General features: G+C 43.7%; 1 protein-coding gene across 1 annotated transcript in view; it reads left to right on the forward strand.

Moving 5' to 3' along the window:
- The window catches only part of LOC139922484 (voltage-dependent T-type calcium channel subunit alpha-1I), a 136,387-nt gene extending 112,731 nt beyond the window's left edge, over positions 1–23,656 (forward strand). The window contains exons 29-36 of the mRNA XM_071913013.2: positions 6,112–6,190; positions 7,921–8,042; positions 11,636–12,103; positions 15,372–15,521; positions 18,383–18,520; positions 20,280–20,481; positions 22,306–22,544; positions 22,922–23,656. Of these exons, the coding sequence (XP_071769114.1) occupies positions 6,112–6,190; positions 7,921–8,042; positions 11,636–12,103; positions 15,372–15,521; positions 18,383–18,520; positions 20,280–20,481; positions 22,306–22,544; positions 22,922–23,656 (2,133 nt within the window). The remainder of the gene's footprint in view (positions 1–6,111; positions 6,191–7,920; positions 8,043–11,635; positions 12,104–15,371; positions 15,522–18,382; positions 18,521–20,279; positions 20,482–22,305; positions 22,545–22,921) is intronic.
- Positions 23,657–23,940: the final 284 nt, after the last annotated feature.

The raw sequence follows: 23,940 nt of genomic DNA on the forward strand, positions 1-23,940 counted from the left end.
TCTCTCTGTCTCTCCCTCTTTCTCACACACACACTCCAGACTCCCACAGAGAGAGAGTGAGCCAGGCTGAGTCAATAGCCAGGATGGTATAAGGTCCCTCTCTCTCCCTGTTGGCCTGTAGGCAACTCTAATGGATGACTCACACAGACGCACACACACACACACACACACTGTCTCTCTTTAAATTTCAGCACCATGGAGAGTACCCAGACTCCCACTGAGACCACACTAAGGGCCTGATTTACTAAGATCCCAAATAATACGCTAAATTGCATTTGCAGCTGAACAGATCGCATGTTGTAAATTCTCCCATTGCGGCTGATCAACTGAAAATAGTTTAAATGAGGTTTTTGCAAGTTTGGAGAACTTTCAACCATGGAGAGCTTGAATGAAAAGTGGAATAATAAAAAAAACTATATTAAATGCATTTTTCAAAATCATTTTGCAAATAAATTTCTAAATTCAGCAAAATAATGAAATGAAATCATTAATTGATACATTTAGTGAACATTTTATTAAGTTTTTAGTGATGTAAATGCATCATTTAAATGTGAATTTAATTAGTCACTTTATATTTCTTTTTAAATATTAATTCACTTCACTGAACTAGTTTATAATAATAATGCTGGCAGTCGAGCCTCCATATTGCATGACTCCTATGGGTGACTGGCTGTAGATTGTCCCTTAGTTCTTCCAAAAGCTCTAAAATTGCGTTGCTTGACAGTCAATTTGTTTGTATGATTTTTGCTTTTGGCATTTCAAAAATGTTTTCACAGTTGGAAAACACCTGTTGTCGACAAATTCTCTGATTTTGCCGCAGCCGACGTCTCCATCTCACTTTCAGAGCCTCCAGCTCTGAATGGATGTCTGATTAATACCTGCTCTCTCTGCGTATTACACGCACAAATACCTTTTCTGCAGTTACTTCCAGTCTTGGTAAATCGCATTAGATGTTCAAATGAATCTATTTGTAGACTCTCCTCCCAATATTTTGCACATTTTGCTAGAAACGCCCAATATTACATATTGAGACAAACCCGCAAAAAAGGACAGGACAGGTATTTGCTCATGTGAGTGACGCAGTCCTCTGCACCTCCTGTAACTAGATCAGCTTCGCTACTTTTTTGCCAGTGGTAACAGTTTCGTACACGTTTTTACACACGCAAACCTTTGGATGCTTCCATCTTACCTGTTCTGCAGATGTCTGTCCCTCACGTTCCAACTGAACTGGGTAGAAAAACATTTTAAGTTCTCAACTCCCTCTACATGGAACGCTCTACATGATTTAAAACTGACTGATATGATTTCCTTTGGTGAATTCTCTTCTATTATGAAGGGTCTAGAAAGTAAATATATTGGCCAATGTTTCTGCACTGTTTAAATTATGCACTTGATTGATTCTATCAATCTTTTTTTTTTTTTATATTAAGAGTTTTATTGTACATTTTCATCATTATACAAAACACGCAATGGACAAGGTAATACGAAAGACAACACTGCATAACAAAACAGAAATAAAGATAACATGGGGGGGGGGGGGGATGCAAGGGTGACACCCAGAGCCCGCAACAACATTCGACAGGCTTTTCTTTCTTATACATTGTTTATACAAGCCTTCTCAAGCGGAGGCAGGTACCTGAGATATAGAAAGTGGTCACATAATAAGCAAGGGTTTTACTACAGGCCACACAAATTCTATCAATCTTGATTGTATTTAGTTTTGTCTTTTTATGTTGTTCTTGTAAGCAACTTTTATGTACAGTATGTCCTCCATGCTGCCCTCTTGTTCAGCTCTCTCTTGCAAATGAGATTTTTAATCTCCATGAGACTTAATAAAAATAAAAATAGTAGATCAGGCCCTAAGTGTGCTAGGAACAATGTCTGGTGGGGAGCATTAGTTGATGTGATGTGATGGCTCAATTACAGTAATATAGCTATAGAAACAGGCAGGCAGCCATCTAGACAGACAAGAAGAGAGACAGGCACACAGACAGACAGAGAGATAGACAGGCAGAGGGACATGCAGGCACACAGACACACATACACACACACACACACACACACACCGACCCTCACTGACCCACCGACCATAGAAAACTAAGACAGACAGACAGGAGGCTGGTGGAGAGGAAGTGAACAGAGGGGAACAGGTGATGTGGTGAAGGGAGGGCAGGCAGCGGTGAAGAAGAACAGATTTCTTGTCTTTCTTTTCTATTGATCCCCCTCTCATTAACACTGAGCCCTTTGCTCTATCCCAAGGGCACCTGGGGAGGTAATTAAAACTAGGGCTAATTAAACAGTTCCAGCAGGTCTATGTGTGTGTGTGTGTGTGTGTGTGTGTGTGCCTGTCGAGAGACTGAAAGAGCGAGAGGGAAAGCGTTACACCTGGTGAGAGATTGCACCTGAGGTGATATTATGCTATATTTCACCGTTGAAATGAAATGGCAAGCTGCCAATCCTACTTCATTGCACTAGACAAGATATTGAGGAGAGTATTGACATTTCGACAAAAGCTTCAGGACACAATTGAACAATGTAACAGGCAATGATACCGCCATCTGCATAAGAGGGCAAGGAATATGAATAATACCATCGTGCCACACAGGGATAGATGTCCACTAGAATAATAATTAATGAGAGAAAAACATGCTTTGAATTCCTTTTGTGCTCCACAGGCGGTTTATACATTTAATAGGCCATGAGAGGACGTGTTGCGGGATCCGTACACTTGCGCTAAATGGGAAGTAAGCTTAATAGCTCGTTGACATGTTAACAGAAATGCATTTTCGTGGCTGATCTTTACAAAGACACAGTACGACAAAGTCATTTTACCCACCAGCATCCACCATTATCCTCTCCTCCCCCACTGATGCAAAATGGCTGCTGCACGGCGTTTGCTAATGCTAATAGCCTAGATGTAGCACATAACATCAGCACTAAAGTCGTTTTATCTCCTCTCGGGAAACGGCTGAGAAACCTCCAGAATAGCCTGCGGCAGACGTGGACGCCGCATGGGATGTCAGTTTTGCTTTAGGAAGTCGTCAGAGCTGTCCGTTGTAAAACACAGCATTCTAGTTTTCACTGGGGATTTTGTGTGTAGCTCTGGGAACGCATATGATGTTCTCTGTCAATTGCACACGTCCTTGTTTTCAAATGTAGTCATCAAAATAATAAAGGGGCACAAAAGCTTCAGTCATTTGTGCAAAAAGCAGTTCACACAAATGGAGGGTTAGTTAGTGTAATGTACAGCTGCATATTATAGCCTATAGCTGCATATTATAGCCTATACTACAGAGTTTGGCTAACGGTTTGAAAGATTCATGCAGTACATGCAGTACATGTTCACCCTCTCTCCTCAGGCTCAATCTAGGTCCGGCCTCGTACAAGTTGTCCCTCATAAGTGTTTAGTGCATTCATCCTTAGCCTGGATCCCACATAGACTCTGGCCATTATGAAGCACAGATTGTTAAGCACTCCAGATGGGAAAGCACTGATTTAGAGATGTACTTGAGGCAATCCCCAGAGGAGTCAGATCTAGAATTATTACAGCACTCTAAATGAAACGTTGTATGGCTATTACATCCATTACTTTCAGTCCGAAGGGACTGATTTAAAAGCTGTTCCCAATGCAATGGAGCTTATTTTTGTATTTGTATTTTTACACCAAAAGTAAATTTATATTTGTCTTATGGTTTGCACAATACCAAAAATCTGTGTTCCATTATACGGCTGAATTTTTTTTTATTGCTACCTTCTGTAGCTCCTGCATTAATGTGGATTAGCCTAGTGTTTTTTGCACATCTAATGAGAAATATTCACTGAGTGTACAGAATATTAGGACCACCTGCTCTTTCCCTGACCAGGCTGGCCAGGTGAATCTATGTTAAAACTCTGACTCCTTACTGTTTCACCCAGTTAATACAATTTAATCATTAAGGTGAGTTATAGATTAAGGGGAACAGAGAAGCTAAACAACAATATTTAAATGTTGAGTATAGGAGAGGTGATTCTAATGAATGTTGCTGTAAAAACGCTGTAGTTCTATCTAGTATTAGCATTTTTTTTTTCTTTTGCCAGAAATGGTCTGAAATATCACTACGTTTACATGGACTGCAATAATCCGACTATTGACCTTATTCTAAATAAGACAACATTTCGATTAAGGTGTTTACATGAGTTGTTTATAGAATATTCCATTCATATTCCCGTTTAGATGCTACAGAGCATAGTCCGATTGATGACTGAAGACGCACGCCCACATTACGTCCCTACGTCCTACGTCCGAGTTTCCCTCCGGAATTTAACCTGAAACCCTTTCTGTCATGTTGCTACCGTGGTCGGGACAAGATGTTGGAACTTCTTTTTACCGGTGACTGTCATCTTTTCTTCTGTAAACAAGTTCGCAACACTCGCTGGAAGCTAGAGCATGCGTCGTCAAGCAGTTGGATTGCCGTACGTGTCGCAAAATGCTGCGAAAACTCTGATAGGACGTCATAGTGCGATTAAGGTGTACACATGTCTACAATGCACTTCAATAATGCGACTAAAATCGGAATACTCCACATGTCTTAATTCGACTATTGCTTACTCCGACTATGACCTTATTCGGGTTATGGTAATCAGAAAATGCTGTTTACATGGCAGTGTCTTATTCAGAGTATTGTCTTAATCGGGTTAATATCGGAATATTGCAGTTCATGTAAACGTGCTCAGTTAAATCCGTTGTAACCTAAACTCAAAATACTTTTATCTAGCTCCCATTTATTCAGAGCTTTTCCTAAATAAACCTAATATTATTGCCTAAACTCTCCTTTTCCCCACGGCTGTTCTAAATTCTCCCAAGACTAAGTATTATTAAAGCCCTGCCAGGCCCTGCCTCAGGTAGAGCCAACAAGCACCTCACACAAGTGTCTTCTTAACATAATTTGACTATATAATACATTTTATTTGTATAGCAGCTAGTATGTAATCTTTTTAGAACAAGCTTTATCGTTCTTATAGTCGGGATGCATTATCCCTAGACTGAACTCCCTATAAAGCAAACAGTAAATCCCAAGTAGCTTCTCCCCGCAAAACAGTTTGAGTGATCTAAACCTCTCTTTAGGACACGTACATTATAATTACAGTAACTATTTGTCATTGGAGCAGGCGTTGCATTCCCTCATTCCCGGTGGAGAGACGTTGTTAGCACAGTGCCGGTGTGTGCACTGAGACAGTGAATCCTAGGCTGGGTTTTGTATCCCCTTAATGGGATTAGTTTTTGCCCCAAGTGTTTACCGTGCAACAACATCATCACCATTAAGCTGTGGTAAGGGAGGTCTGTTTTGTGGTGGTGGAACCGAGCCAAATCCCAAACCCCCAAACTAAAAAACCCACAATAGCAAGCTAAGGGTGGATACTAAGCCAGAGCAGTAGTGTAGGGGTTCAGTTGTTGTGTCTCAGAGGAAGTTTTTGCAGGACTAAGCGGTCTGACATGGGACCAGCGCTCTAGAAAACAGTAGGAGCCCCAGGTAACAAGTTCACTTCACACACACAGCACTTTGGGTTCTACTCCTTCCTTATTGGAATGACAGCAGCATTAAAGAACTAAAGGGTTTCATTCCAAAACACTATATAGACATTTTAGAAAAAGAAAATTGCAATCAAATAATGACTGAATTTTCTAAAAACATAGGTCATTCTATCCTCAAAAGCATAGCTATCTGGTATGCAATGGTCTTAAAATGACTCAGACTTGAATAGTAATTTATAATATGATTTAAATTCATGCCAGCAACCACTTTTAAGCAAGCAAGCAATCAGGCAAGACTAGGTGGCAATTTTTCAAGTGGTGTTGATATCTCATTTTTGAATGAAATTATTTTATTCCAGCACCATTTCTGCTCCCATGAACAACGAATAATGAATTTTTGTCATGTGAAATCTATTCCATTTTGAATTGTCTATCTGTGGGATGATGTGCAAATTGGGGATAGGGTTTGAAAAATGTGATAGTTGTTCACAAAAAATGAGGAAAACCTAATACCCTTGAGGGAGTAGTTTTTGATTTTGTGTGTGTGTGTGTGTGTGTGTGTGTGTGTGTGTGTGCGCGTGTGTGTGTGTGTGTTGCAGGTGGGTAACCTGGGCCTGCTCTTCATGCTGCTGTTCTTCATCTACGCCGCCTTAGGAGTGGAGCTTTTTGGAGAACTGGGTGAGTGCGCATGACAGACAGTCATGGCGTCACAAAGGATCATGTCATGACTCAATTCATCGTATTCCCATGATGCCACATGGATTTCCTACTGATATGGCACTTTACAATACACACAGCTCATTGGCTGTGTTTGTCATTTGATTGTAATCACCTGTTAATTTATTACAATGACCTGTTATTTTCCTACCAAGATGGCCGTGTGGTGATGTAACAGAATACTATGAATACAAGACCTCTCTTCTGCTCTACATGAGCATTACAAGCATGGTAGATGAGAGGCAAATCATAACACGTGATTAGGTGTTATTAAACAGATATCCTGGACAAGAGTTCGCATATTCTCATTCCATGATCTAAGGCATTTCACAAATAAGTCTCAAGACTCAAGAGCTATGGCTTTAATCTGTGATTCTATCAAGTGACACTTGACAATGACACCAATGACAATAAAGATGAGATCAAATTTTTGGACACTATGGCAATATCCAGAGTGATTTTCTAGGGATATTGGTACAATTTCCAGTGCATTTCCTTCTGATCTAGTGTGAAATATATAAAGTAGTCAAACAAAATGTTTTATGAGTCCATAAATTCAGCTTCCTATGAGTTGTCAAGGGGTGAAGCATCTCCAGAAAGTGTCTCTTGGCTACATCACAGATTACAACAGTGGTTTTCAATCCTGCCCCTCAGGACCCAAAGCCCTGCTGGTTTTCATTATAGGCATCTAATCAGAGACTATTTTACACCTGGGATGCAAGGTGATTACAATTAACTGCAATTAACTAGCTGGTAGGATAGAAAACCAGCAGTACTCTAAGGTTGAAAACCACTGCATTACAGTGTTAGTGGTTCTAGTTTTAGTGAGTTTTGGATAGATTTTGCTTTTAACAATGGATGAAATACTGTTTGATCTTACTGCTAAACTTCAAACTTTTGAGAAACAGCCTGCTATTTCTGGGATGGAACAAAAATATGCACCATACATTTGTAATGTATAGGACCTCTAATTCTGCGATTAAAGGATAAACTCAACTAGTGCACATAAAAGCAGCATGACTTGTACAAGCTTTACTCTGGAAATCTCCTTACTTTCCCGTCTCACATCCTTCTCCTTCCTTCGTTCCTGCATTCCTTCCACGGGCCCCCTCTCCTCCAGTCAGACCACCATAAGGGAATCAATCCAGTATTCAGATATAACTCCTGCCTAAGCACTGTCTTAAAATATCCCCATTGAATTTGGAAGAGATATCTCCCGAGCTGTCGCTTCTCCCTCGTGTGCTGCAGCTGCGGCCAGTGGCAATAACTGCTAGAGCTCGGGAGGAGAAAGGATTAGTGCCAAATGCGACTGTCGCTTTCTTGAGGCCATTCCAAAGATTATCTTGGGATGTAAGCTCAGAGACAAATAGACTATTTGGTCACATTGCCACTGATTTGATCAGAGACTATGTCCACATTGAGTCAGGCTGTTTGGACAGTCATCCAGGCAGCTTAGCGACAGAAATGGTGCATACTCATCGCAGTGTTTGGGCGCAAAAGTGTGGAGTGAAATTCACAAGTGTCATGTTTATGCTCTCTTGCTCATCAATATTCCATTTCTCTCTTTCTGTCTCTATCTTTCTGTCTTTGTTCCTCTCCCTGCTCCCTTACCCTTGAACATCTTTTCTCCTCTTTCTCATCCTTCACCCCCTGTCTCTTCACCCCCCATCTCCTTACTCTCTCCTCCTCAGTGTGTAACGAGGACTACCCGTGTGAGGGTATGAGTCGTCACGCCACCTTTGAGAACTTTGGCATGGCCTTCCTTACCTTGTTTCAAGTCTCCACAGGCGACAACTGGAACGGCATCATGAAGGTACCAAATTATTGTCCTATTACTGAAGAGACCTACTGTACCAAGTGGACTGTACCAGATTTATTTGGAAAGTTTCAACAATTTAGGAGGAGAATGCAATGGGTCATGATGAGCACAAAACACAATATAATATTCCAGTGGTCATTGGATTGTGTATATGAGCAAGTCTCTCTCAAAGATAGAAACATGACAAAACTTATATCTGGTGCTGATTTTTCAGTGATACATGCAAATTTTCCTGTTCAGAACTGGTAGAAGTGCAATATAAGGAAGCTTATATGGTTATAATGACTGTAAAGTTAACATTCCATGTGTAATGGCTGCAGCTCACTCACTGTAAATAAGTGCACTTGTCCTTTTTAGCAGCTCGGGGGGTATGCATGATTGAAGTGAGTGAAACAACGTTGACTTTAAAAACTCCACCTGTTAACACCAAAGTGCTGTGGTGGCACAGTGTTTTTGTAACTAAGAGAATTGCTGAGCAAAATATTTAATTCATGCGTTGACTCAGCCACTACAGTTAGAAAATCACTGAGCTACTTCCTGATATGTGGATGTACAACGCACCAGCCTCAAAGTGGTTGATGCTTGTTTGGTTTCTACCATACTGCCTAGTGTATGAGCACACACTGTATTTCCCTAATGCAGGGGCTATGTGCCGCCTAAACAGTGCATACTGTAATTCCCCTAAGTACTGCACATTGTAAAAAGCCTTACACACAAACGAACAAACGTACACCCAGAACCCTGCTCTTACAGAGGTGCTCCTCCTGAGCACCTAATAATGCCCATCCAGAAAGTCTGCGCATATTAGAGTCTTGGTTCTCTTGATTTTTCTCTGGCCCTTTAGGAGAGAGTTCTTCATGTTCACAAATATTTATTACACTGTACAAGATTATAGGCATAGCATATGGGAATTCAATTTTAGGCTCGATTTTCCTTTAAAGATAGAAGCCCCCTGATGTCATTATTCATCCTACAGTGCAAAACATCCAAATGTCAGGATACACTCAAAGATTGTAGATGAAGTTGTGAAAATTATGAGTGCATGTTGCACTGTGGAATGGGCTGGGATGAATGACAGCAAATTAGTATGCCGTCATCTTTATGTGCCTGGTCACTTGGGATATTCTAGGGAAATCCATTGCTCTATTACAACAAATGTAGAATGCTACACATTGAATGTTCCAAAGAGTATATAAGCATGGTGTTGAAAATGTGATATGCAACATACAAAGACGATTACAGCCTGTGTAGACTCTGGTATAAAAGGAAAAGTACCTGCATGTTCCTGTTATGGAATTATAAAGCACTAGTGCAGTGCCCGTTCGCCCCACTGCTGCACAGAGCGCTGTTCGCTTGTTTATTCAAAGTTTATTAATATTGAACGTGTCGCGTGTCCAAATTGCACCAAATCCGACACTGCACGTCGTTGGGTCCCCAGCAATACACCCGCCAAGTGTGAAGTAGATCGGACGAACGGTTCTCGAGATATGCGAAGGACACACACACACACACACTCACTCACAGACAGAGATTCCTTGCTTTATAGTTTGATGTTTGTTTAAAAAGACAAAAGGCATGAGCTCCTCAGAGCAAGCCCAGAACTACTGTCTTGGTCTACTAAGACACACATAGCTTTAGCCTGATGTTCACTTTACTTAGAGAACATAGGGGAAATCACCAAGTTTGCACAATCTAACAATTCTATTTACTATTTGTGTGTTTTAAAAGAAAGAAAACAGAGCGATAAAGACAGCAAAAGAGAGAAAAGACAGATGAGAAACAAGTGTGAAGTTGAAGGGACGCTGTTCTTCCTCTCCTTCTCTCATCCATCCTGTCTTCCACTCTAGCGATACTTAATGATAAAAGGAAAGTGCTTGCTCAGCGCCGGGAGTTCATACAGATTTCGTTATTGATGGGCAGGAGAGAAGCTTACACACACACACACACACAAAATACCAATTTCCCCTGCACACACACGTACTGCCCTCCACTATTACCGCCACTCCTCCACACACCTAGGCTGCGAGGGGAATAGGGAGTATGCCAGAGTGTGACGGGGGTGGACCATTAAACACACACTGGATGCAGGGTGTGTGTAGATGATGGTGGTGGGCCATGAAGCAGGCCAGCGGGCCACAGATGCTACCTCTCAGTGGAAATCTCTGTCATTTAGCTGTCAAATTACTACCTGGGCTCTGACAGAGGTAGAGCCGCATCGCTTTAGCTGAGAGCAGGAGAGGGGGGAATTAGCCATGCAGTGATGATAGGGAATGAGAGGAAATAATGAGGGGGAGGGAGATAGGGAAGATGGCACGGGTGAGAAAGGGGGGGTTGCTTATGCGCCAACGATCTGTAATAAGAAGAGGGAGGGAGAGAGAAGAGGAAAGGGGTCAAAAGAAGGGGGACAGATCAGTTATGTTCTCTGTCCTCTAGGGGGGAAATTAGAGAGCAGCAAGCAAGAGACAGACAAAGTGAGAAAATGGAGTTCTGGAAGAGGATAAAAGAATGGAAATTTGTAAAGAAAAAATAGAGAGAGAGAGGGAGCGAAGGCAGAAAAGGGAGATGGCGTGTGAAGGAACACAGTGTGTAAATGTCATGCCAAATTAGATAGAAAAGACCAGCTTCAGCTCAGAGGGCTAAAATTGTTATGTGTGGTCACAGCCTGGGTGAGATATGTGTACTTCCCCCAGAAAACACTTGTCACTTTGGTTGTGCTCTGACTGAACTCCGCTGTGTGCTGTGTGCATGTTAACCAGAGTGGAAAACCACTAGAATAATGCTCCAGAAGGAAAAAGTGGCATCTTGTTTTTCTGTAAAACAAAAACAATTTAGTGTGTGATCGCACAAGGTGTCAAGGATACAAGGATTCGTATTAACATGAGATAGATGAAAATGCAAATTATTGTTGTCATTATTATGTTTTTTTTTAATATTATGCTGATACAATGGTGCAGCTGGGAAAGCGACATCCATTTACTGAGCGTTGTGAGATCCCAGACCTTGACCTGTGTTGCATGCTCTGCAATTTTGAAAGTGGTTAATAGCAAATTATGTTTTTACAGCATCACTGTTTAAATGAATGTGAAAAAGCTCCCTACATAATTCTGCCTACCTTAAAGTCCCCATGAAGTGAACTCCCATTACTTTTCCTTCCTAGAAAACAGAGTATCTTTCATGGTGACCTCATGCTGCACTAGTATGAGTAAATATAAATTTCTAACCAATAAAACCATCAGATTTATGAACAATCCCGCCTCTCCTCACCCCTCCCATCAAATAAAACTGTCTGACTCATATTCCATTAGTTTACACTTTTGAATGATCCCTCACTGCATTATGTCCCGCCCCAACATCAGGAAACGCATCAAATCAAGGAAGTAAAGATGCTATTTCATGGGGTCTTTAAATGTCAGAAAATCCCACTAACCGACTTGATAAGGTTTCACCTGAAAAATGTTACACTCCTGATCGCTCATCCTTTCTGTCTCTCCCTACCGCTCCCCACCCACACTACACTCTTCCTTCCCTTCCTACCGCCCCTCCCCTGACCTCTGACCTCTGTTTTCCGCCCCCCTCCTCACCACCAGGACACGTTGCGGGAGTGCCCGCCGGACCACGCCACCGACGTGGACTACGCCTGCAACCCCAGCCTTCAGTTCATCTCGCCCATGTACTTTGTCTCCTTCGTGCTCACCGCCCAGTTCGTGCTCATCAACGTGGTGGTGGCCGTGCTGATGAAGCACCTGGACGACTCCAACAAGGAGGCCAAAGAGGAGGCGGAGATGGACGCAGAGATTGAGCTGGAGCTGGCCCAGGGCACCCTCTGCTGCATGGGCGCCCCCGGCTGCGGGGGTGGGGGTGGGGGGGAGAAAGGAGCAGCCGCTGCCGCCGCATCGGGGCCCGGAGGATGCGCGACAATGGCAAGGGAGCGAGGAGGGCCGGGAGGAGCAGGAGAGAGGGGAGAAGGAGCGAGGAAGATGCGCCACGCCGCCACCACGCACCCGGGCCCACGCCACTCCAGCGACTCCAGCCGCATGCTGTACTCGCCGGCGCAGGTGAGTGTGTGTGTGTGTGTGTTAGTGTTTGGTGGAGCAGGTTTAGTGAAAAGGGCTGGTCGTGTGTGAGTGTGTGTGTGTGTGTGTGTGCGTGTGCTTTTCAGTCTTCCTTTCCGTGTCTCTCTTTGCCTGTCAATTTGCGTCTCTTTACACAGTATCAATGCATTAGATCATGCAGAGAAAATTACATATTTGATGCGCAAGCCGGGAGAATACAAAAGAGGAAAACAATATGGCAATAATTTTTTCTTAGGGTTTGAATGGTGCTGACACAAGAGAGAGAGAGAGAGAGAGAGAGTAGGGAATCATCGCTTTATTCCTTTTTTGTGAAACTGACTGACAGCCATGATTATGTTCAGTGGTTTTACCAAGCTCTTTGTATAATTGGCTTGTTCTTTTGTTCTTTTGCTCTTTTGCTTTTACAGACTTTGTGAGGAGGAAAAGAGAGGGCAGGGAAGGTTAAGCATTCAGGGAAAGAGGGAGAAGAGAAAGAAAAGATAGAGGAATGACGAGGAAGAGAGAGATATTAGGCAATGCCCTAATGCCAAATAACAGTTATCATTGCAAAAGCTGAATTCAGCTGAATAACTGATTAACATAAAAGTAAAAAAAACATACTAATTTAAGCTTAAATCGGGCTTGAATTAATCCCTGGCACCCTCCGAAAATCAACAATGTGATATTAGGCAGATGAAAACCAGGGCTAGGCCATACATTTTCATTTCACCTTTTCATAGTGTATTTTTGTCTCTGCTCACTGTAGTCATAGCAACCCTTGTTGTCAGGGAGGAGAGATGAGCGATTTAATCACTTTTTCAATTAAGCTTTTTTTTTTCCATGTATGCTTTATTAACCTTTCAGTACACACACGAGACTGTGTGAGTACGCCGACGGGTGTGTGTGTGCAGGCTACATTTCTGAAATGATCATTTCAGACGCGCATGCATCTAGGCTCGCACACAAACGTACATGCACTCTCCTTCTTACTCATAATCATAGTCTGACAGCAAAGACACACGCTTTCATTATGAAATCGCTAATGATAGTCTGAGAGAGACACACGCAGAAACACACGCAAAGATGAGTCATCGGCTGCCACGAAGCGTTTCACCTTTGTCGAGCTAAACTTGGCTGTGTGGAGACATTTTTAGCCCTGTGTTGGCTGACAAAGGAACTTAATGCAGACCCAGGGAGCAGACACTGACAGCACCCCCCCACCCGCCCACTCACCCTCTCTCTCTCTCTCTCTCTCTCACTGTCTCGCTCTCCCTCTCTCTCTCATTCTCTGTCTCTCTGGAGTGATGCAATAAGGGACCTGGCGGACCGACGCAATTTATTCAGAGCTCCCAGGGTTTGTGTGTGTGTGTGTGTGTCTGTGTGTGTGCGTGTGTGTGTGTGTCGTGTGAGCAAGTGTACTTGTGCAAACCCAAACATTTTGACATCATGCGTTTTGGTGTTTTGCCTATAGCTCAATGTTTTGTAGATCTGCACACATTCACATGTATGATGATATTACCAGTATCTTACCCAGCAAATAACAATCATATTCTTTGGCAACACAGGTTGAATAGATATCTGGGTAATATAATGTCAAATGACGTATGACGTACGACATATAGATAAAGAGCGAGAATGTGGATGGATCAGACGAGAATTTTAGGATATAGAGAGATTGAGCTCAAGAAGGATCTCAGCTAGATCTAGAATACGCCGTAATGTTCCATAATATATTATACACAGAAAAATACATTTTACACTGCATGGTGAAACACTAGCAATATATTGCAGAGGGAATAGAGGAGACACTTTGTGGGAAGAAGATGCACATGGAGAGAGAGAGAGAGAGAGAGAGAGAATAAGGGAAGGAGAGAGGAGAGATAATAGCTGAGCCAGTGACAGTGAGATAGAGGCAGTAATTAATTTCAGCTCTCTCTCCTCTCTCTCTCAAATTCTATTCCCTGTAGACGGGCCCTATTGTTGTCCACTAATACACTTATTAATGGAGGCCAGTGCATAGGCCACCACAGTCAATCAAACATTATTTTTATATCAAGCTCTCCACCTACACAGTGCGGACTATCTGGGCACTGTGTGTGTGTGTGTGTGTGTGTGTGTGTGTGTGTGTGTGTTTCACATAAGCCAGCACTATTTAGGCATATTTCTATTGCTGGGAGGACAGTGACCAGTGTCTTGGAATCCTCAGCCCCCTCATTTTCGAAACATGAGCTTGTGTGTGTGTGTGTGTGTATGTGTGTGTGTGTGTAATATTCTGTATGAGTCAATAATGTGTGTTTGCATAACAGATCTAAGTAGAGTCCTACAAGTGGTGTTGTGGAAATGTGTTGTATGAAAATGGACTTGTGTGGGTATTGAAGAGGAGTGACCTTGTTTCTTTTGGGATATTTCTGCTGATGTAATACAGTTATATATTTGCTACAGTTACAGTGCATTAAATTCATTGTGAAATACAGTGGCCTGCCAAGAAAAACAGAAATCATTTTCAGAGAAGTAGCCATTTCCCAGCAACGTGGAATGTCTGCTAAAATTTCTGAGAAAACCGGTTTGGCAGATGAGATTCAAGCAAGGGGGGATCATTTAAGTCGTAGAAAAACCCCTGTCTGATTCAGTCTAAATTGCTTTAAACCTAATAATACCCAGAGCACTAAGCAAATGCTTAAATCTTAAATTGTTTCAACAAGGTATTGAACAGCCTAATTGAGGTGATATATCAAATGTAATTGCAGCGCTCAAGGCTTTGATACTAAAATTATGTGTTGCTCGGGTAATCAGGGTTTGGAGTCGCATTATTGAGGAACCTTTTTCCAAAGGTGAATGGGGTTTAGCCCTTAAAAGTCCCAAAATATGTGAGAGGAGGATTTGTGCTGGTTCATGACCCCTGACACAGAGGAAGTGCTTGAAATTCAATGGCTCTTTCAAAACGTTAATGCTTTACAATTTTTGTGGAGGGAATTTGAGCCATTCAAGCTTGCAAGATGTGAAATCTGTGTGTATGGGGATGCTTCTGTGTACATGCGTGCGCGCGTGCGTGTGTGTGTGAGTGTGTGAGCGTGTGTTGATGCATACCTGCGTGTGTTCTCACATGCGATTTTTTAACCCTCACGGTGGTGTGTGCATTTCCCTGCGTGTTCTTTGTCCTCGCATGTCCGCATGTGCATATGTTTGCGCCTGCGTGCAATACTGGTCTGCCGGCCTGCGTCCGTGTGTATGCGTCCGTGTGTGTATGTGTGTGTGTGTGTATGTGTTCCAGGAGAGCCAGTGGCTGGACAGCGTGTCTCTGCTGATCAAGGATACGTTGGAGGGGGAGATGCTGATGATCGACAACCTCTCCGGTTCTGTCTTCCACCACTATTCCTCTCCACCGCCCATCTGCAGAGACTGCAGGGGCCACCCGCAAGAGGTACCACCCTCAACACACACACGCACACACACGTGAACACACACACACACACACGTATAGACACACATGGGGGTGGTGATCTGAGGATGGGGGGTTAGAGGAGAGATGACCTCCCTCAATAAAACCAAATATTAAATGCATTCCCCTTGTTATTTATCGGAAATATGAGTGAACCGTAATTTATACATGAGAAATACAAGCATAGACATGCAATCTTTGGTTTAACATACACCATTTGGAGGGCACATTTATCCACAGTGCCTTACAGTACCAGTGTGAATGAAACCTCTAACCCTGGCAGTGTTAGTGCCTTGCTCTACCCAATGAGCTTTACAGGACGAACATATTTTATATTGCTTGACAGAAACAACTATGTACCTCTATACCATCCCCCTAGTTACCTTAAACTTGAACAACTGTGCACACACACACATAGATATACGCCAACATACATACACACATACACACTCACACCAGAGCACTGAGCCAACATGCACGCATGCATTTGCAGATTTGGAATACGGACTTGCACGCACACAGGAACATGCATTTGCACGTGCACACATGGACGTAGACCTACTCACAATGGGCTTCATTCATCACACAAGGCAGTTTGCACAGAAAGCAGTGTTGATGTTGATGTTTTGTAAAGCATTTCAACTGCTTTTTGTGTTCCAATATGGCAGCAGGATATTTCAGCTCCTGTCAACGTCAGTCCATGTGCAGAAATGTGGATTAATGAGGCCCATTGCATGCACACACATGCATCAAGTGCTCATGCAAGCACTCCTGACATGCATGCATGCACGCACCCACACTCTCCCTTACTTGTGCTTGTTTTCCCTAGGTATTGTGTATACAGGAGATCCTGCATAAAACACACTCTCACGTACACACTGTCCTGTGCCAGCGTTGTCCATCACAATGATAAAGTGCAGCGGGTCAGCTCAGAAGAAGCAATAACTGGGCTCTAAGCCTCCTCACCTGTCACTCCTGCTTTCTGCCTGTCTGCAGATGCTGTCAAACCATCAATCTGTCCTCCCTCTTTTACATGCTCACTCTGTCCATCCGTCCATCCACTCCTCCAGCCATCCCTCTATCTATCTCTGATTTATTGTATCCGATCCAGTGCTGCTTCAATTGTCTGTGTTCTTCAGTCATAAGCCTTGCATATTGCGTATGGATGTGCGTGTGTGTGTGTGTGTGTGCGTGCGTGTCATTTTCAGACAGATCAATCTGTCACCTCTCGGGGGGGATATGTACAGTGTCATCCTGTTCAGGGAGACAAAGGGTACTTTAGAATATAAGTCATACTCAGTCTCCTCTGATGCTACCCTTCACCAAAATGCTTTCAAGGGGAGTGACAGTTCTCAAGGATTTTTTTGATAACTGTTTTTTTTTTTCCACTAGACACCTGGAGGGGTATTATGTGTGTGTGTGTGTGTGTGTGTGTGTGTTTGTGTGTGTGTGTGTTTGTGTGTGTGTGTGTATGTTAGTGTAGTAATAATATGGGCTTGGGCGAGGAAGTGACTAGCACTGATTTAGGTAGACTAAAGGCCAGACTTAGACTACGGTGAGACTGGAGATTGAGTAGAGCTAGCCTGAGTATCTATTCATCTGATCATATTGACAGGAAAGCCATTTTACCATTAAAGACCCCATAACATGAAAAATGACGTCTACTGTTACATATAGTTTTGATAAGTCACTCTACACTTGGGTGAATAACACTTTGCTTGATATTTATAAGCTCAAGTTTCTGCGCTGGGGCTTTGTTTCTCACCAACTCGATTCACAGCCCCACCCAGAACCTTTATAGAGTCACTTCTCATGAATTGAACTCTCATTTCAATTCCGTAGGGTCTTTAATGATGGCATCAAGCAGTATTCACCTATAACGCATTAACTGCAATTCTTATATTCATGAATTACTTTGCTGTGCTTCTGCCTTGCTTCCTTTCTCTTCTTCATCCCACCTCTGTCTCTCTCTGTCTTTTGCTCTCTCCTCTCCTTGGGGGGCAGGGCAGTGGTAATTTACTGCTACATATGAGCCATGAATCTCTCTTTATGAACCTCTTTGTCTCTCTCACCCGCGGGCACGTGTTAATATATCGCCAACAGGCCTCACTCCACTGGATTTCAATTGGCCCTATTTCAGTCCGCTCTTTCTCTTCCTCTCTCTCGGGCTGTTTATTGCTCTGTCTCTTTAATTCTCTTTTACACAGAAATGCAGATGTATACACACATACACACACATTCCTTGATTCTCTTTCACTCCCGCCTCGTTCCGTCTCTCTCTCTTCACAATATGTTTAGTGGCACTGGGAGTAGGTTGTTCAGTTGATGATGACAAAGCGATGTTATTACATCTTGAAGTCTCACACCCTGCTTTCTTTACAGACAGGAGCCATGGTATATTGGCCGCTTTGCAATGTCAACATTTGACGAAGCGTATCAATCAAGCTTGGTTAAGGTTTCACTCATCTTGTCGGTGTGGCACATATAAGAGATTTGTAAATAAAGGAATCAGAGGCATCATCAAAGCATTGTTGCTGTTTATCTCCTCTATAAATCTAAATCTAAATCTAGCAAAAAGGTTCCAGCATTGTATAGAGGTTCAGTATTTTTTATGTTGTATACTCAAGTCATGGTTGTTATTTGGCCAAATGGAACAAAGCACATTTTATATTATGCTTATTCAGCATGTGGATTCGGACATGTAAGTAAGCACATCAAGTTAACAATGAGGCATTGAGCACCGATCAGACCATGATCTATCTATTGATCTGCATTCTTAAACAGCTGCTGTTCCCATTCCCTACCTTTCTCAGACATGAGTAACTGAGGTGAATTCTTTGCAGCAGATCAGGATGGCAGAGATCGAGCAGGCGTCGCTGAGGTCGGAGCAGCTGTCAGACAAGTCGTCATCCCCCGCCCTGCCGGACGACCTGAGCCTGGACGAACACACTGCCTACCAGCTGCTGGCACAGGAGGGCAAGGTGCGTACGAGGAGGGTGAGACGAGGCTGTACACACCTAAAAAAAAAATCTCCTCAAAGCCTTGAAAAAATATAGTACACAATGTGATCTACTGCTATGATAATGTCCTATTCCTGAGAGGAATTGTTTGGAACATTGAATTTTTGTTTTCATTTTAGCTGAAAAGGATAGGTCTGGCAATCACTTTTTAGGGAAACGTCGGTTTTGCATGATTATATGCCCGCTCTACTTTGGATCATTAGAGAAGAAGTAAGCTGCAGCGACCACCACAGTAACGGTGAGCTTCTAGTATGCCTGTCACTGTGTATGTGACATATACGGTATATAATTGTGTTTCACTCCCCCAAGAGGGTTAAGCACAAACAGCGACAGAGGTTCACTGATGATTTTTCATATTTATTCCAGCACAAGCACAAAACAAATGACCGTTAACTCTTTTTCAAGGGTATGCTGCGCGCTCTCTTGTGAATTAGAGATATAAACCTTTGGTTCCAAAGGCCCCTTTATCCCTTTCTCTCTGTATATCAGTAGTAAATATCTAGTCTTTGAAGAATCCACCATCTCTATCCACCACAGACCTCCTCATGAATAAATCTTTCCAGCAGGCTTTTCCCCAGTTCCCATCCTGGGTGGCTCTCATGTCTCTCTCTCTCTCTCTCTCTCTCTCTCTCTCTCTCTCTCTCTCCCCATACTTCTTATCTTTTACGCATCGCCTCCTCCTCCCTCACTCTTACCCCTCTGGCTATTACACACTTCCTCCCCAACTCCCTCTGGCCCCTCTATCTCCTCTCCTTATCATCCCTCCTTGCGTGATATCCTCCCCTGTAATGGGGTAATACTCCTTGGTACTGGAGCGCCAGATAAGCCCCAATCGCCAAGCATGGCTGCGAACCCGCACTCATTAGAGGAGGAGAAAAACAAAGGGGCGGGGGAGGGAAAGACAGAAGGTGAGAAAGGATCTGAGGTTTGGGATTAGAGTGCGTTGGGTTCTCAAGCGTCGGTCGGTCGAGGGAATAGAATAGGAATGTGTGTGTGTGGGTAATCTGTGTGTGTGTCGAGGGTGGTGGTTTGTGTTTTGGGTGTGAGTGGGTGGGTGGGGCTGTTTGGCGGTTCCTACATTAGCGATGATAGTTACAATGGGTGTGTGATTTTAGATCTTATGTGCTCATGCCTTCATCTGCCTCCAGCCATCACACACACGCACACGCACACACACAAACATTTACACCCAGCATTTATTGTTGAAATATATAACATTAAAGTGACAATAGCAGTCTCTTTGGGTTCATGATCAGTTCTCGCCCCTTCACAGATGCTGGAATGAAAACCTTGAGGGATGTGAATCAGAGGGCTTGTTGATATGTGCAGGATGCCTGAGGGACTGCTTTTTCTCCACTTATTTCCTATTGGCCTTTGTTTCAACCGGGAAGTGTCATTTAACAATACCGTATGATGGTAATCATACCCTTAGATTGTCCCTTTGCAGAGGAAATAAAGAGGAGGTTGTTGCTAACCTTAAGCTATGCTGATGATGATGAGCCCATATAGTATAGTTTATGTAAATTAACCATCTCCAGCTGTTTTCATCACATCAACATCTATTTTTGTATATGCAATCTATCCCTGGATGTCTCTTTTATGTGAAGCTTAGTAGAAGCCCACACACTATTCTTTCCAAGCACTAGTTGGTTATCCTATCCTATAGATTTATTGGAAAAGACTTTCTCTTCAATGTCAGTGTGCATTTGTGGTCTTCCAGGGAAGGGGCAGCAGTGACTCGCGCAGCTCTGAGGAGGCTGGGTGTGGCGGAAGTCAGGCAGGAGGCCACCAGACCCAGGTGCAGACGGGGTTGGGACAGCCCTGCAGGTCCCTCAGCTCTGGGCTTGAGGAGGAGACGGCACTACTGGAGATGGAGATACAAACAAACCAGCTGCATGGACGTTCACCTCACCTCAGCCCCGGTAAGTGAAGCCAGATATATCGTATTAGATGTAGTACCAGGCTGATTTGCATGGAAATCAAAGGAATGTGAAATGAGATGCAGATTTCAATGGACAAATGCACTTTCTCTGATGTGAGTTTGCACTTATGACCAATTTATGCTCCAATTTGATTTGACATCTCTGTGATCTGTGCTTTGTGGCTCACATCATATACCAAATCAGGTGTGGGCCTATTTAGCTTAATCAAGCATGGCAAGGTGTTTTGTCGGGGGAGATTTTCAACACAATTTTCAAAAATGACGCTGTGGATGTCGACTGAACAGGGTTAGGGTGAAATAAGCACAAATCTTAAAATGCAAATATGTGCTCTGTGCATGAAAAATTGGAGAAATATGTGTTACACCGCTAAAGGGTTACATGAAGGAAGCACAACTATAAACAGGAAGAAGTCTGACATTGAAGTAGCAAGGTAAAGTAAGGGTGTTGTGGTCGGGGTGGTGGATGGTGTGTAAGCATTTGCCTTCAACTCCAATGACCGGGGTTCAATTCCCAGCTTCTACCAAGAAGATTTCTACTGTGAGTGAAGTTTTAATTTTTAGCTAACGTTTTTCTCATTTAACCATGACCAAAGCCTTTTCCTAACCTTAACCAAGTCGTTTTAATTGCCTAATCATAACCGTAACCCAAACCTTAGCCAAAGTTGTTTTAGTTGCCTAACATTAACCATAACCATAACCTTAACCAGTTGTTTTACTTGCCTGAACTTAGCCATTAGCCAACGTTTAGGTGAAAATGCTTTGTCCAGTTGGTGCTGTTGTCACAGAATCCAATGAAATGTTATAAGATCACGTTGCGACTGAAGGCGACAAGATATGGCCATTTGTTTTGTATTTATTATTTTCCCTGGTAAATTCCTGTGAATATAGCTCTCCAAAACGTAACCATAAACAGTGAGGAAGAGAGCACTCAAGGGGCACTGGATCTTCTATAATACATTATTTTAAAACGAGGTGTAGATATGGGCGCCTTGAGTCAGATATTACCATACATTTTTTTTTTTTCGATTCAATAAACTTTGCCTCAAATTTCATGACAGCATAAAACCATACATAAAGATCCACACCACACATAAAAACAGTAACCTATACCTAAAAGCTGTAAACGGTAACAGTTAACGCCCCGGACATTAAAGGCTCCTGCCAGAACAATGCCACTCAAAGCCTCTGTGGAGAATGGAAGAGGGGTTATCCAGGATATCGTCTGCTTTTCTTAAGGTTTGCTGGTCATGGCAAGAGTTGAGGGAGCGTGACCGGCCAATTATTGTGGAGCAGGTATTCACAATATTGTGGAGGCAGGTTTTGTTCCTGATGTTAAGCAAGTGGAACCAAGAAGGCCTGCGTTCTTTCAAAAATCTATCTGTAAGTGTTGGGCTTGGCTAGCAGCCATAATAGCGGCACAATTTATGAGCCATAAACTCTTTGCATCTCGTGTTTCTATCATAAGATAAAATAAGCTGAACTTTATTGATCCCGAGGGGAAATTTGGTCATTGCAGCAGAAAACAATATAAATATAGTTACAAATACAATAAGTAAAACATACCGAAGATTTAAAATACAGCATCTTCATCATGCTAATAGAGGGCTCCTATTGCCTGGAAAGAATTCTCATGCTTCGAAAAAAAATATATCCATCCACTATAACTGGCTCTACATACATAAATAACAATCACATTGATCCTTTCCAGGCAAGAGATGCTCACTCAAAACGTATAACACCATTTATTATAGAAAGCACTCATTGACACGGGACAGACATTGAAGCAGCATATTCCCTCCTCAAGGTCGGGTTTCCAGCGGCAACAGCAAGGAGAGGAGCGAAGAAGAAGGAGAAGGAGGAGCCAGTGGCATTTCTCCTCTCTTCCGTCTGCCTGCAGAGTTCTTCCACCCTGCAGCAGCAGTCATCCCGGCGCCCCCCCGCAGTAGGAGTCTGCGGTTGTCGAGAGGCCTTAGGCTGACTTCCCCAGCCTCCTGGGCCTCCCTCCGCTCCCCAGGAGCCCATAGCAAGATGCTCTGCACACAGGTAGGGAGGGGGGTGAGGGGTATTGTTCGAAAATACACAAGAATAGATTGGAATACACTAATAATGGGCAGGACCAATAGACAGGTATAGGCTTGAGGAAGTAATTAGATTAATGTTAACAGTGAAGCTGGGATGGAAGATCAATTATTATGCTCTTCTTGATGAAAAATGGCCTGTAGCGTGGTCCATGATGACAGATGATGATAAATGAAATTAATATTGTGAAAACTGGATTGTAACCAGCACTACCAGTTAATGATATGCACAGTATGATCAAAACAGATCTTGTTAACATTCTTAGAATGAGAAATGAGTTGCACTCATATCCTGATGTTTTCTCCCTCCACCGCCCCTACCCCCCTTCTGTCTGTCTCCAGTACCCATCCCACAGTGACTCATCCCTGGCCACAGGCAGCTCTGAGGGCAGCCTCCAGACCACCCTGGAAGAAGGACTGAGCTTCAGCGTCTCTCCGCCGCAGAACCTGGAGTTGCCCTTGCCCATGGCCCCCTTACCGCTGCTCTGCCCGCTCCCGCTGCCTGAGGACAGCACTACCATTTGCTCCCCGGTCCAGCCCCTGAGACCGAGGCCCAGCCCCTCGTCTGCTCTAACCCTGCAGGCCACCAGGGGCCACCAGCGGAGCCAGAGCAGCGGCCGAGGTAGCACCAGCCCGGGCTACACCCGCGACGACTCTATCGACCCTTCAGACGAAGACCTGGGCATAGGCATCGGCTCGTCCATCGGGGGCTGCGGCTCCAGCCAAGCGGGCAACAGTGAACACTTGTCAGAGACGCTGAGCAGCCTGTCGCTGACGTCGCTGCTGTCGCCCAGCTCCCTGGTGTACCCCAGAGGAGCGGTGAAGAAGTGCAACAGCACAGGCAGCCTGGACCAAGGGGGGATGCTGCTGTCGTCCCGGGGCAGGGAAGGCCGCAGGGAGATTCTGGGCCTGGAGCTGATGGACCCCCAGGGCTTCTTGGCCAACCCCTGGACAGGGGTGGTAGGGGAGAAAAAAAGAGGAGGAGAAGGAAGAGGGGAAATGGGGGATGGGGAGGAAGGGTTCAAAGGGAAGAGCTCGAGCCAAACGACAGTGGGGCCCTGTCGAGAAAACAGATGAAACCCGCTGTTCGCTCCTTCTTTGTTTTCCATTCCTTGGATCTAAACCCATTGCTGTCCCTCTCACTCTCTCTGTCCCCCTCAGGGAGAGAGAGGCTTGATGACACATGATGTCCTGTATTCCAAAACCAAACCCTCATCTTGCCCCACCTTAACCCCCTTCTATACGTTTGCGACAAGCCCTCAGTTCTATTTTGCGCTACCTAGGGGAGTGGTCTTGGTCACAGTCTGTCGTTGAGGATTACAAGTGGCCCTTAGAGTTAGGGCCCAAGGGCTGGAAAGGGG

Source organism: Centroberyx gerrardi, chromosome 7, assembly GCF_048128805.1.
Source record: "Centroberyx gerrardi isolate f3 chromosome 7, fCenGer3.hap1.cur.20231027, whole genome shotgun sequence".
NCBI classification, from domain to species: Eukaryota; Metazoa; Chordata; class Actinopteri; order Beryciformes; family Berycidae; genus Centroberyx; species Centroberyx gerrardi.